Source organism: Aptenodytes patagonicus, chromosome Z, assembly GCF_965638725.1.
Source record: "Aptenodytes patagonicus chromosome Z, bAptPat1.pri.cur, whole genome shotgun sequence".
In the NCBI taxonomy this organism is placed as follows: domain Eukaryota; kingdom Metazoa; phylum Chordata; class Aves; order Sphenisciformes; family Spheniscidae; genus Aptenodytes; species Aptenodytes patagonicus.
The window spans coordinates 18475712-18489929 of NC_134982.1; the positions used below are offsets into that span (position 1 = coordinate 18475712).

Genomic DNA, 14218 nt, shown 5'->3' on the forward strand with positions numbered 1-14218 from the left:
TGATTTCTCTGGTGCAAATAAGTGATATGGCTTTACTGTTCCATTTCAGCCCAGGCAGTAATTTCAAACAGTTATCTCACTTCTCTTGGGCTTAATGATGCTATCAGATGATAGGAAGTGAGTGACCTTTCAAGATGGAGTGAACTATAATCACTTTGCCACCGAGCTCCTGGTTTTCTGTTCTGGAGGAGCGGCCTTGCACAGTAGGCCCGTAGCACCCGAGGGGGCTGTGAAAGAAATGGGGGTGTTTATTGATCGAGATGCTCACATGACTCACATCACTGATGCCTCTGATGATAAAGAATTGTGTGAGCAGGTGAGCAGTTTGACCCATGTCTGCTGGTAAGTTTTTCAGGGGAATTTTTCTGAGGAGATTGAAATGCAATGTACCCACCCACTTGGGGCAGTATTACCTGAAGGTTCTTCTTCGTGAACTCTCCTCCCTCAAGAAGAACCCAAGACCCCAGCCCTCAAACTAAAAAAAAAAAAATCTTCCCAAGTGTTCGTATTTATGTTATTTTGACTCTGCCTACTTTGAACTACTTGCAGTTCAGTTATCCAGTGCTGTGTATGTTTTATGTATCCCTACATGCCTGAGAAGACAGTTTGGATCTTGGTAAAACTGGCCCAGATTTTAAGATGTAGATGTCTGAATCGGATTTTTTAATCTCTATATTTAGGTTCCTCAGTACAATGGCCTCAGTAAACAGGGTGGCAAGCACTTGCAGCTGCATTACTACTTCCATTGGTGCTTTCTTTGCAGTCTGGGGCACTTGCTGGCTGAACAGTTCTTCAAGTCACTGCAAGTGCATGTAGTGTCAGTGAGACATCAATAAGGAAGGAGTTATTCTTTGGTGTTTGATCCTTTTTTCTTTCATTCTACAGGTTAATTGTTTTTGTTCTCTTTATACCATCTCATTTTTCTTTACGTTAGTCTTCATAGCTCTGTCTTTATTAAAGGCTCTGAGAAGATCTTCAGATTAAGAGCTCTGTCTTGGTGAAAGACTAACTGGTTTTAATCTCACATTAGCAGAAGACTGAAGTTTTCTGGCCATGTTTACTTTCATTCTCTAGACCTACTGGAAATACTTAATAATAGAATGTCTGATTACAAAACTTACTGCTTCCAGGTCGTTTCCCATTGTCAGGATGCTTTCCAAATTTTGGTAATTATTTTGGTGGCTGAATGTGCTAAACTGTACAGACAGCAAGGAGTGAGGAAGGGATGAAGGGAGTACACAATCTCTGAGATTTTTTTATGGCAGATTTGCTGGTGAAGAAGCTGAGACAAGGGTAAACCTTTATTTTTTTCTAAGTCAGTGAGAGTTTTGTCTATTGAATTTCATGGGGCCAGGATTTTGTCGTGTGTTTTGAAAAGTATGTACCGGTTTTGAGTACCTTAGCGTGAGTCTTATTTTACCAGTTTCTCAAAGGTGTTTACATGCTGGCCTCATAAAAGGTGCTTAGGTAGCTGAATCCCTTTTAAGATACCTGAATTTCTATAGAAAGCCAGGATAAAATGGACATTTTTATACCTTTGTGAGTACAATGAATTATCTAAAATGGTGGATGTGTACTGATGGGATTTTCACAGGAATATAAACAGTTTAGGTGTCTCACTGCCATTTCTGCACAATTATTGTTGCCTAATTATTTTTTAAATCTGGACTATAAGGCCTTATTTTTCAACACTGCTGATGGTTCCTGCTGATTTCCGTTGGAGATGTAGAGGTTCAGCACACATGAAAGGTAAATCAGTGTCTAGAAACCTTTGTAGTTACTGATCGCCTTTTGAAAATGCGTGCATTGCTGGGAGGCTTATAGCAAGTCACTGTAGCACAGCTGGGAATAGAACTACCTCTGCCTTTCCAAGAATACAGGGGCTACCTAAGCCAGTGCTTCATCTGACATGTAATTAGTTTTTTGAGAAGACAGGGATCTAATTAAGACTAGTGGAGGGATTTTTTAATTGTATCTTTACAAATTAAAATGGTATTCAAAATCTAACTACATGTTGGGGTAGGGTACTAAAATTATCTTTTGTTATTTGTTCTATAGCTTGCTTAGCATTTTCTGTAGGAATGTCTGCCAGACTATATTCAGGCATGGTTGTTTGGGTGTAGTATGAAATTAACATTCTGTGAGCCATCATGCAGCTAGAAGCATTCTTCGGCCCAAGAACAGCCCATGTATTTAGAAATTGTTCCTTATTAGATGGGCTGTTACTAAATATGCCTAAAAGCAAAAAAAATATAACGCAGTATGCTTTCTATTGCATTCTGTCATGAAGTCAGTGTGTGATACTCAGGAACACCTAAAATTCATGAGATGTTGGTGGAAGAACTGTTTCAGATCTTAGCCAATGCTGCCACTTCAAATGCATAAAAAGCGCTTGAACTGAATTTCCCTGCTGCTATTATGCTGCACACTATTGAAATACAGTACAAGGGTATGCTTTGATTTTTTTTCCATGAGTCACATTGAGAGTCATCAATGTCGTATTCAACCTACAACTTTGTTCTCCAAGCTACTAGTGAGAAAGGCAAGTAACATTTTACTCATTCATAACTCACTGAAACTAGCAATGGGAAACATATTTGTTAGTAACCTTGCCAATGCAAAATTTTTCCATTAATTTTACTTAAGCTCCTTTTCCATCCTGACTTTAAATGGCTATGTGATTAGCCCTCTAACCCTTCCCTGGGAGACTAATTCACTGTTTAATGGGGTTCTCCATTTCTGATTTTCAGCCAAGTTATACTTTTTCCTCTAATTTCACCTGAATATGGCTTGCCATTTTCCCTTGGGCCATTGTGTAAATATGATATCCATCTTCATGTTTGCACTCTGGAAAACATGTCTCAGCAGTTATCATGTTTCCTACCATACTTGCTCATTGATTTGCCATGCTCTGTATACCTAGCTGTCTGAAGCCATTTAAATTTTTTGCTTGCCGGCCTGTTCTGCCAGATTGGTGATTGTTTCTTGATGATTCCTGTACTCCCCTGAATTACTGACATCTTTCTAACGCTAAGGACACCCAGGACTGAATGTTGTATTTGAAGTGTACCTATGCCCTCAGACTGAAACTGTCATATCTGAAAAGAAAGGAAAAAAAAAGGTCATCTTTTCTTGTTGTCATTTCATACTGAATTTTCCATTTTATTTGCTGTTCATGAGTGCATGCTGTTCATGACTGTGGTGTAGTGGCAGAGATGTTACAGGTATCCCAGTGAGGCTCCAGGGATGAGAGTTTGACCCGCTTTTGTGCTTCATGTTGTCCCTTGCACCACTGTAATTCTTGGGTCTTTTGGGCTGAGGAGGCAAAGCCCTCTGGCATTGCAGCTAGCCGCATAGCACCTCCTTTTGTGTCTCTAACCACAGAAAACGGTGTGGGTTTGACCATGTTAGTGTAATGGGACATCAGGATGAGCCAACCCCTCAGGCACGCAATCAATCCTTGCAGCTGTGTGCCGTAAGTCGGGAACAGCGATTGTCACCTTGGATTAAAATGTGTGCAGGATATGGGTCCGTGGTGTATCATAATCTAGCAATTTTCAGAGGTACTGGACACTGCCTTACTAACTTGACCAGGAGACTGTGTACCTGTAAGCAATAGATAAATAACTGGCTGTAGGTACGCCAGTGGTCCTGAATTATGTGAATGCATTATATCGGCATGAATAAACTCAGTTGGGCAAGGTAACAGCTATTGAAAATCTTGCCCTAGGGGATTTTGTTATGTTGAATGTGTGCAAGAATATGCACTTTCAGTTTAGAATATTCCTAAAAGCTATAGTTTGACATTCAAATTCTGTATTTGGAAGTTATATATTGAGTTTGTACTGAGGTTAATGGAAGCTGTATGTATGAAACTTACAGAAAAAAATAGGTTTAGTCCATAAATACAGTATTTCAGCTACACCAAGAAGTGTTGGGGACTTTATTGGGGGTGGGGGGGAGGGAAAAAATTGAATTATCTTTGAGATATCTCAAAGAACTGAAGAGAAAGAGTATTTAAATTTGTTACTTTTTCCCTGCACAGCAGTGGCTGTGGCACACCTCATTAGATAAACAAGCAAAATGCCGACTAATTAATGAGTGTGTAGAGTGTCCTAAGAAGGATGCCTAGGACTTTTCTCCATTGCTGAACACTACATGTAAAGGAAAAGAGCCATTCCACTTGCTAGGGACACAATGAAGTTAAACAGTGAATGTCTCCAGGGATTTATATGGGCTTTATTTTTGTTTTTAATGATTGGTAAGATGCTGGAATTATCTGCTAAAATGATCGGGTAAAACTTTCTATGACAAGATGCTCTCTTCTGTTGCTTGGATCACTGTAACTGTTCAGTTTGCAGTTTGCCTTGTGTCTCTGCCTTGGGCTCATGGTTGCTTCTTTTTGTGTCCTTTTATTTTTGTTTTGAAAGATCATAACACAGAGTCTTCGTACAGGGGTTGGGCAAGAGGTTTCTGTTCAATTGGTCTGAATTGAAAACTGAGTTACTAGAATTACAGCCGCAAAAGCCTCAGAACAGCCTTCCAATAGGAACAATGTGGACCTTTAAAACCTCATGGCTTTAAGATAACTCTTAGCTGGCTCCAAAAAGAGCATATCATGGTTGCTTCTAACAGTAATGCTCCAAAACGAAAAGAAAGAAGCTGAAGAGAGGAAAAACTTTCTTCCTTAAATAAAAAAAAAGAGAAACTATAGAAAACACACAGTGGAAGAAGATGGGCCCAACCCTGAAAATAAGGTGCCCGAAGGCTATGATCATATATGCTGCTCTGGCTGCAGCTGAGCTGGGTTGCGAGGTTACTGTCCTGAGTTTGTTTTGCACTCTGTGTCCTGGGGAAGACTGAAATTGGATGAAGAGCTAATGAGGAGGATGGAAGGAGAATTCAAACCAGTGGGATCAGTGGAGAGAAGGAAGAACACAGAAGAGAGGTTTAAAGAGTATCTGTGTCGAGGGGAGGGAGCTGGACCTGGTCAGACAGTCGCCAAGAAGAGGCGGCTGTTGTAGTTCCGGGTGAAATGGTCTGATTCTGGTATAGTCTGATTGTGGACAAACCTGGCTTTGCACACATAGCCATATTTTGATGTGACTCTTTCTAGAATGACACACAGCACGCACTTCCCCCCCCCCCCCAAGTGTCCTTGATTTGCTTATTTCATAAGTGCTATTTTTAGGAGTGCCCTCATGTTTGTTGGAGTGATGATTAATCCTGTAGACTTTGGTGCAATTACTAGAAGTTGCCGTGCCTTTTTCATTGGATGCTTTGCAAAAGGGAAATGGTTGAGCTGCAGTCTTCTGTATCCCCTTTATTTGAATAACATGCTAAATCAAGTGGGGCTTTATGAATAACGTTCACCACATGATTCAGATGCACTTTAGTTGCGTGAAAGGACCAGTAGCGCAATTATTCTTAGTGACAAATGCAAACATAAAATAACTTTGACTCAGCACTTCTGTTCCTCCAGGTTATGTCAAGAAGTGAAAGCAGTGCCATTTTTGACGCATTGACACTGCTCATTTCTCTTTGGAAGAGTTCTAATTTGTCATCAATAGATGTGCCTGGGACTTTTCATGTGTCATCACACATGTGCATTCTCCAACATCCAGAGGAAAAGATTACTCAGAGTCACTTGTTATTCTTTTCTGTATAATTGCTGGTGCACCATGGGGAGTTTTGATGTGTAGTGAAAGGAGCGTGTGCACAAATTTCAATTCTTTGCAAGTACCTGGCTCTATCTAGCAGCAAAAAATAGCTGTGACTGATGCTGGGTCATCAGTTATTGGATCACAAGGGATACGGAAACTCGTGGAACTAATGTGTTTCAGAAGGAGATTTAAGGTGGCCTGTATATCTGAAAACTAATTGCTGAGATGCAGGCACGCACATTCAAAACATTTTAAAGGGTATTTCAAAAGCTGTTTAGAAATCAGTGAAGCTTGTTTTAATTACAAATCCAGAAATTAGCATGGATGTGAAATGGTTCACAGACCAGTTGTATAGCGAGCTGCAAATACAAAAAAAAAAGAAAAAAAAAATGCTCACCAAAATTTGCACCCTTTGGAGTACATCTTGAAATTTTTAGCAAAGCAATTAAGCACTTGTTTCTAGAAATACCAGGAGTGTGGTAGGGGCCAGAAGTCTTGTATTTTTTATGCAACTTGTCTGTAATCTTCTTTGTCAAGTACTAAAGTCTCCCTTGGACTTCAGTGGATTTAATTCAAGTTCTAAATTCTGTAAAGGAAAAGAAAATTAATTTTAATATAGTGAGATTATTCTTGCTGCCCTTGATTAACAGTTACTTTTTCCATAGCTGCGTTAATATATGCATGAAAACGTAGGTCCACTTTCTTTCAATTTTTGTTTTATTTGTGGAGACTTCTAATTCTCTTTTCCAGAAGATAATAAGGTTGTTTTTCAGTAATTGTTATTTTATTTAATGACATCAGGTTTTATTTCACTGCTTAAAAAAAAGTACAAGTCCTGTGCTTCAATAGTTACTTCAGTGTATGAAAGAGCAAAAAGTCTGTACATTATTTTAAAAAGTCTTATGCAAACTCTTCTTTTCAGAACCATGTCATGTGGTGTGCTATCTTCCATATTTCTAACTCGTGTGATTCTAACTACTGTTTGTCTGTCTGTTTGCAGATGCACGTCACTGTGGTTAGTGTTCTACGCAAGTGGAACTTTTTTCAGTTCCATTTATGTTTTTGTCACATTAGTAGGACTGTATTGTAAACATGTCATGAATGAATGGAATGCAGTACTTGCTGATTTGTATTGGCTAATAGTATTTACTTCACTCATTAATGTGATTTGCAATACAGTAAAATGTGTATCATTATAAATGCTCACTTATAAATACATTTTTAAAGTCTCCATATTTTTTACTAAAGACATTGTGAATGCTAGCAATAGTTGATTACAAAATTTACCTGATAAGAAAATTCAGAATGCTGCCATAGTTTTATGTATATTTCTGAATATGAGCTTCAGTCCTCAGCTGATGCGTGCTGTGTGGGATGGAATCTTTCAAAAGCTCCAGAGTGGAAAAGCAAGATTATTTTTCCTGTAGTGTAATTGCATTGTTTTTTAAGAGCTCCATTGAAAGGTAATGAAGTGTTTCATAGCACAGTAGTCATACATACCAAGTGATAAAGTATTTTGCTAATTCACTTTTTCATAAATTGTCAAAAAAACTAACATTTATCATTCACTCGTGGTTGTGGCAGTTGAACATCAAAAGGAGAGTTTGCATTAAGTTTCTTTGTCCTAGCTGTAAGTAACACAGTAGTAATTTTTGCTTATTTTTCAATTCCTTTTATAGCTATTTTGTTTGTTCTGTTTTCAACGTAGAACAAAATGGTTGTCTCCAGGCTGTGACGTTGGAAGGCTTGTTTTCTGGCGGTGTCCATTAAGCAGAAGAGATCTTTTTGCCATAGAAAATTGCTGCTTATGGCTGCTGGGTCTCTTCTGCTGTTATTTGCATGCATGTCATCTTCATACAAATTGGAAGAAAGGCTTGACTTTGAAGCTTTTTGCAGTGTGTTTAACTATTAGTTTTGAATTGTAAGTCTCTTCGGAGAATTTCCTAATTTGAATAAGGTCAACTACAAAAAAAAAAAAGAAAAAGATTAATGGATTTTTTTTTCTTGTTAAGTATTCAAAATTTTTTGTGTAAATAGCCTACCTAGTTTTTCAGCTGGCCAATACCTAAATGCCTTCATCTCCTACCACTTCTCAAGGCACTTGTTCAAAGGTCAGATATTTCAGGAATGCAATTTCAAAGTTTTGTTTGGATGGGATCCCACAGCACATCTTCTGAAAGTCATAATTTCCACCCTGTATTTGTGATATGATTTATTGCCAAGCTATTAGGTTTCAGACCGTATCTCAGACCACTTACTAGAAAAGAGAGTGGCCTATGTTCATGGTGGAATCCTTTTGGAACTAATTTTCTTTCATTTGAGGAAAAAGGCTGGGCAGAATTAAAATAGTATGAAGGGTCTGGCTTCAGGATCCAATGGTGGTCTTGTTGAAGAAGAGGAGGCTAAAGGCTGTGAAAGTAATAGGAAGAATTTGGAAGCATTTTCAAAGATAAGGAAACAAAGGAATGAAGACAGGAGTGGGGATATTTTCTGTATAATTAGTGGACATTCATGAAATGTTCTACTGTGGCATGTTATGTGTAGATACTGAAGATGAGTAGTAATTTTGAGAGTTGATAGCTAGAAATTGGTAAAACCAGTTTCAGTTGCATCTGTTCAACTGGACCTTATTCTTATTCCTTCTTACTGCCTCACCTAGAAGAGAGTAAAAACATCATCTGTATCATGCTGTGCTTTCAGAAATACTATACAGGTCATTAAAAAGGCCCTTTGGCCCAAGGTTTTCACCAGTATAATTTTATTTTTCTTACCAAGGTTTCACTAATCTTTTCTTCAGTTCACCAACTTGTTCAGAAGTTGACCCTGGCATATAATCAATACCATAGTAGCATTTAATCTTACATATTTGTCCATAGCTTACTTTGCTGAGTCTTAGTATTTTTCTTCAGGTATAAAGTTTTGTGCATCCTATTAGCCTATTCCATTACTTCACTGATGAGCTAGATCTGGGATTTTGGATATCATAAACAAAAAATAATCTCTTCTGAATTCTGTAGCTCCAGATGCATTAAGATTAAGAAAGTCCTATTTACTCCTTTCTTATATCTTCTTATAGATTGGCATTAGACTACCACAAGATTCCACGTGACAAAAAATCTTGTTTCCTTTCTTCAGCAAGTTTGCAAGCTACAACATTAGCACATGGAGCTTTGGCTCTAGTAGAGACAGCTAAAACTGGAATAGAAACTAGATCACAATTTCCACACTTAATAAGGCAGTAAGTCAGCTGTTGCCATGGGACAGAGCTGGTTGAATTGTCATAACTGTTCCATAGGCATAAATCTTAGACTTGCGCCAGATGCTTCATGCTGTTCCTGCAGTCCAAAACAGCTGGAAATTCAGCTTAAAGGATTTCTTTTCTAGAGAGAAACTACAGGTGGCATAGAGTTGAGATAATGTGAATTTGATGGGAAGAGACATCATACACTCCAGCTCCAGCATCACTGTTGTGGCTTCACGATACACATCTGACCCTGGGGTTTGTACCATGATAGGTAAAAACTGCAGTTCAAGGCACAGGAAACAATCTTACAAATTGATGTAAAGAAGTGAAGCTGGTTCTTTCCCTTTTTATGAATGTGCTTTGCCATAGTAACTTTTGCTTTGCTGCCTTTTTCAGTTTTCATGGATTTTTTTCTTTGCCCCGGAGCTTCAATTTCGGGGTAGTATTTTGCCTGGTAGTATAATCAGTTTGGACTCTGGACTCCTTTTTAACTAGCTTTTAGAAATGATAGTAATATCAAATGCAGACGAATCTGCTTGTTCTGTATCAAATTGGGACAGATTTATCTGAAAAATAGCAATTATGTGGTGGATCCCCATCTAGCTGATGAATCAGTTCTCAAATGCAGATGGACCTTTGCAGGATAATCTTTCCGAAGAAGGAATAGCTACGGTTAAAACACATTGGAAAACGCTTGCAAGGAATCCCCTGTGAGTAGAATTGTTACTAAGCTAAGGCAGTGGATCTACATGTTAATATTATTTCAAGCAATAAGAAGTTTACATTAAAAACTCATAAGCAGTGAAACATGACAGCTCTCACTAATTTCTCATATGGTGCTTTACTGTTTGTAAATAACAAAAATTTCACTAGGCCATTTCAGGTATGAGGCTTGTTCTGAGCTTAAGGGTCAAGAAATATGTACCGTATGTAGTAAGCCTTCCACAGAGGGTCTAAGCTGAATAAAACAGAAATAACACCATCACTGAGGCTTTGTTTACACCCAAGAGTTTAACTATGTTCATGTAGCTAAAGCAATATAACTGAATGAGCAAGGATGATGGTTGGCTGGTTAGAATCTGTTTATGGGAATGGAAGTAAATTATAGTGCTATAAGCTGTATTTATAGCAATATAACCAATAGGGTTGTACAGAGGAACTACATTGCTAGAAGGAAAAATCACATCCCTCACTGGAATAATCATGTTGTACTTCTATGTGGGGGCCAGGCCTAAATTAATTGCAGTTGCATTTCTGAGTACTTAAATCAGAAAGCTGCTTCAGTAAAGGCTTTCTTTGGCTCTGAGAGGATTTAACACCGAGAGGCATTGAACATCTGCATCTTCACTGAAGTCTGTGCTGTTTAAGGTGCTGTAAGCCATCACAGCCCTGTGTTTCTGTATTGGCTCTAAATCTCATCGAAGTCAGCAGGAAAATGCTTGGGTGGCTGCAGGACAGGAGCCTCTTAAAAGACCTTTGTTAGCTTGGTATATCTTGTTTTCTGACAAACCAGGTGCACAGTCAGTAGGAAGCAGTTTATCCTGAGTGCAGAAAAATGTGCCAAAGTGTGATCCTATGTGACAATCACAGGGGCAAGCTGGGACATAAACCAAGTTTTGTTCTGTTCAGTAGTTTTATTTCTGCTTTTTGCTTCCATAGCCTGCACATAACATAAGATTACAAGCCTAAGCAAAGCACCACCACCTCTCTCTGGGGGCTCAAACAAGCCATTGAGTCTCCCCAAATATGAGTTTAAATACGTGTGAGAGGAATGGGCCATCTAAAGGGCTGTTCCCACAAGAGCTTTCTCTGGCATAATACTTCACTACTACTTCTCAGAATACACTGATCTGAGGACGCTGAAGAGAGGGCAGCACAGAGATCCCAACATGTGCTGAAGATGTGAATTTAGATGGAAAGAAGACAATTAGGCATTCCCTTTTTTTTTGGGGGGGAAGGGGGTGGAACTAATAATGTAAAGAGTTTCAGATTAAACACACCCAGCATAATAAACTGATAGTTCTGCTGAGTTGAGGACTAAACTAAGTTTGTTCAGTTCCTAAGTTGAGTCAGTGGTGTTTCTAATAAAAACTAGTGGTTTATTTTAATTGGAAGTAAATATCCCATTTTCAGGCGTTTCATTCTTTAATCTTTGGTTCACATCTCCTTTAAACACTTTCCTCCGAAGTAGCAGCTCAGGCTCATCAGATTCCATTACTATTTCCAACATACTACCATTGAATTTTGGTTTGGCAGATAGATTTTCTATTAATGCTTTTCAGATGGAGGTGACTTCAGATTTTGGTGGCAAATTTTTTTCTGTAAGGGGACTTTTTATTACTGGGATCACAGAATAATTTTACTTTACATGATTTTTGCCTTTCCTTTCTCCTCTCTGATAATATTCATCTTAGGAGTGAGACCACTGCTGGATTCAGTGGGCTCTGGGTCAGACCCTGAATTTGCTTACAGGCATTACAGGTTCTGGTTTGAGACTTTCTAACCTGCATCTTCATGACCCTCTTCATTTTAGTTCCATCTCACAAGACCTACAGTATATTTTTTTCTTATTAAGTTTCCATTTAACATTGCCACAGCTGCTGCTGCCATAGAAGAAGGAAGAGAAACACCCTTTCATAGGGTTTCTGCACATACACACATAGAGTAATTACGTGGGGGGACGACCTGTGCAGACTACCTGGTCCACCTCCCACTCAAAGCAGAAGTTAACTTCAAAGTCAAGTCCAACTTCAAAGTTAGATTAGTTTTCTGAGGGCCTTACCCAGCTGAGTTTTGAATATCTGCAGTGATGGAAATTCTGTAACTTCTTCAGCCCCTGTTCTTGTTCTCAATTTGAAGAACTCTTTTTTTATACATACATGGAATTTCCCTGCTTTGCTGCAGTTTTTAAATTGGATTGAGATTTTTTTTAAATTAGAATATGGAGTGAGTTCTAGAAAGATTTTTCTTCTCTTGGAATAAAAGTCCACACTTGAAGATAATCCTATATAACAATAGTCAAACAAACCCATACACAGCAATTTTGGAGGCAGCAAAGAGGTGTGGCAAGCAGCCAGTCTAAAAGATAAATACTGAAGTACCTCTTTCAGTAGTAGAAAGAAGTAGTCATGGTTACAAACACAACGTCTAGAAGATGGGTTTTGGTAAGAACAGGCCCTTAGTGAACTTCTTGGGGGTTTTTTTGGTGTTGCCTTTTTTTTTTTGCACCACAGGGCAAAATTCTCCACACATGACTGCACTGTGATACAACATTTCCTTATTTTGGAATATTTCCCTATTTAAAATAATGAAATTTTATGCCATGACAGGTTAATAAGGTTTAAATACCCCAGTCTTTAGGGACAATGCTCCAAGATGAGGGAATACAGATGCTGCCTATTCCAAATGTCTGAAAAATAATTAAAAGACAAAAATCACAAAATGTTAATTTACAGAGTGATGGGATTTAATTCTGGCTTGACTGAGGCCATCAAGAGTTGTGTGGCTAAATCTGTTGTCAGCTGTAATAAACACTCTTTCTGCTTCAATTTATGTGAACATTTGCAGCTGTTGAAGAAACAGGCATCTTTGCCTCTTAGTGAAAAAATACATAAAATGAATTACGCTAGAATAGATGATGTGCAAAAACGGGTGACAGAGCTGTGCGGTAATAGATTGACTTATGGAAGAAAGCGTGAGGGACCTACTTTTTTGTATTGATTGCCTCCTACAGTCATTGGATTGTGAAAGTGGAGCTCATTTAATGGAAGTCCTTGAGAGCGAAAAAGAAAAAAATCATATGTGGTTTTATTTTATAGTCTACATGGAAGTGGTATTCATGTAATTTAGAAGGATCCACTGAATCAATTTTCAGCAACGTACAACACATACCAAAATTTATTAAGAGGACTGTGCCATCCTGCTTTTGTCTGTCTGCTTAATTCATTACAGACATGAACACACGCCATGTATTATTTAAATGTGTAAGTTGACGCATACAATTTATAAGATTTAGATGTGGAAAGAACATTAATTATACAACAGAAAGCTTTCAGCATGCTTCAGAGTTGAATGTTCTTAATGCAAAATGAAGATGCACATTAACCTTAAAAAATATCAAAAGGACTTGGTGGGTAGTTGGATAACTGAGCAGACCGTCATGCCCGTTTGTCCTGCTCTCAGCAGTGAACTTAGTGAAGATCTCGCTGGGTAGTACGGAAAGCACATGTGGGCTGAGCTGGAGGACCAGGATGGTGTGTTTGTATGACTGTTTTCTGATGAATCAGATTCAGATAATCCATGTAGTGAAGCTACTCTTTACTGTGACCGTGGCTCTTTCAAATTTGATTTGAACTCAGCTTGACAAAGAGGTACAGGTATCAAATGAAATCACCACAACTGTTAAAAATACGGGGTTTTGATGAGAGGAAGGAGGCCAAGCCACCCAGAGCCTTTGCTGACACTAACAGGAACGTACAGAAGTGCCCCAGCCAGTAAGAAAGGTTTCCTACTGAGTCTTGAGTCAACCCCAGAAACCAGATGCAGGGAAAACTGGCCTTTTCTAGTTCTGGTGTTCAAAGAGCAACTTTTTTTTTTTTTAAGCATAAGTACAGATACTGTGAAATGTTACTCTAAAGTGAATATAATACAGTATTGATATTCTTTTTAAGAAGGTTGAAATCGGGATGTACCAGTTTAGCAAAGGAAGCTTTCAAAATGGGCATGACGCTTTTTTTTTTTAGCTGAGCACTTCAAAAGCCACCAAAATAGCTGTTACCTTCTGTCCTGGAAACTGTCAGGAACCTATAAATAAACATAAAATAATGCAGGAGCAGGAAAAAATGTTATGCCAGCAGTTAATGTTGTTGTTATTAATTCTGTTGTTTCTTTTTTTTTTCTTTTTACAGTGTATCCTATTCAGTGCATGTCTCTGAGGATTACCCAGGTACAGTGCAACATTCTTGTCCATGACACATGTATGCATGTTACCACAATTTGCTATATTCAGATGAGAATATCGGAAAGGGTGTTGATGTCTTCCAGATGCATCCTTGTGCTAATAATTTTCCATTAGTTGGATTATTTTCAGTCATTTCTCCTTTTCAGGTGACATTTATCAGCTGGGTCAGGGTGAGAAAACCTGGTTCACAAGTTTACAGAGACCAGAGCTTGTGATGCTTTCCGTGTCTGGAGCCAACAGTGATAGGAGTGAGAAAGTGCCCAACTCCTCTTTGGCATGGTAGATAAAGCTTGATCTTTCAAGAGGCTGAGCAGTCTGGCACAGGGCCAGCAAAGCACTTCTGCGTTAGAC

At 38.6% G+C, this 14218-nt stretch overlaps 1 protein-coding gene across 1 annotated transcript in view; it reads left to right on the plus strand.

Annotated features, from left to right (window-relative positions):
- Positions 1-14218, plus strand: part of PARP8 (poly(ADP-ribose) polymerase family member 8) — a 126404-nt gene that overhangs the window by 46353 nt on the left and 65833 nt on the right. Inside the window, exon 3 of the mRNA XM_076362631.1 lies at positions 13815-13852. Within this exon, the coding sequence (XP_076218746.1) occupies positions 13815-13852 (38 nt within the window). The remainder of the gene's footprint in view (positions 1-13814; positions 13853-14218) is intronic.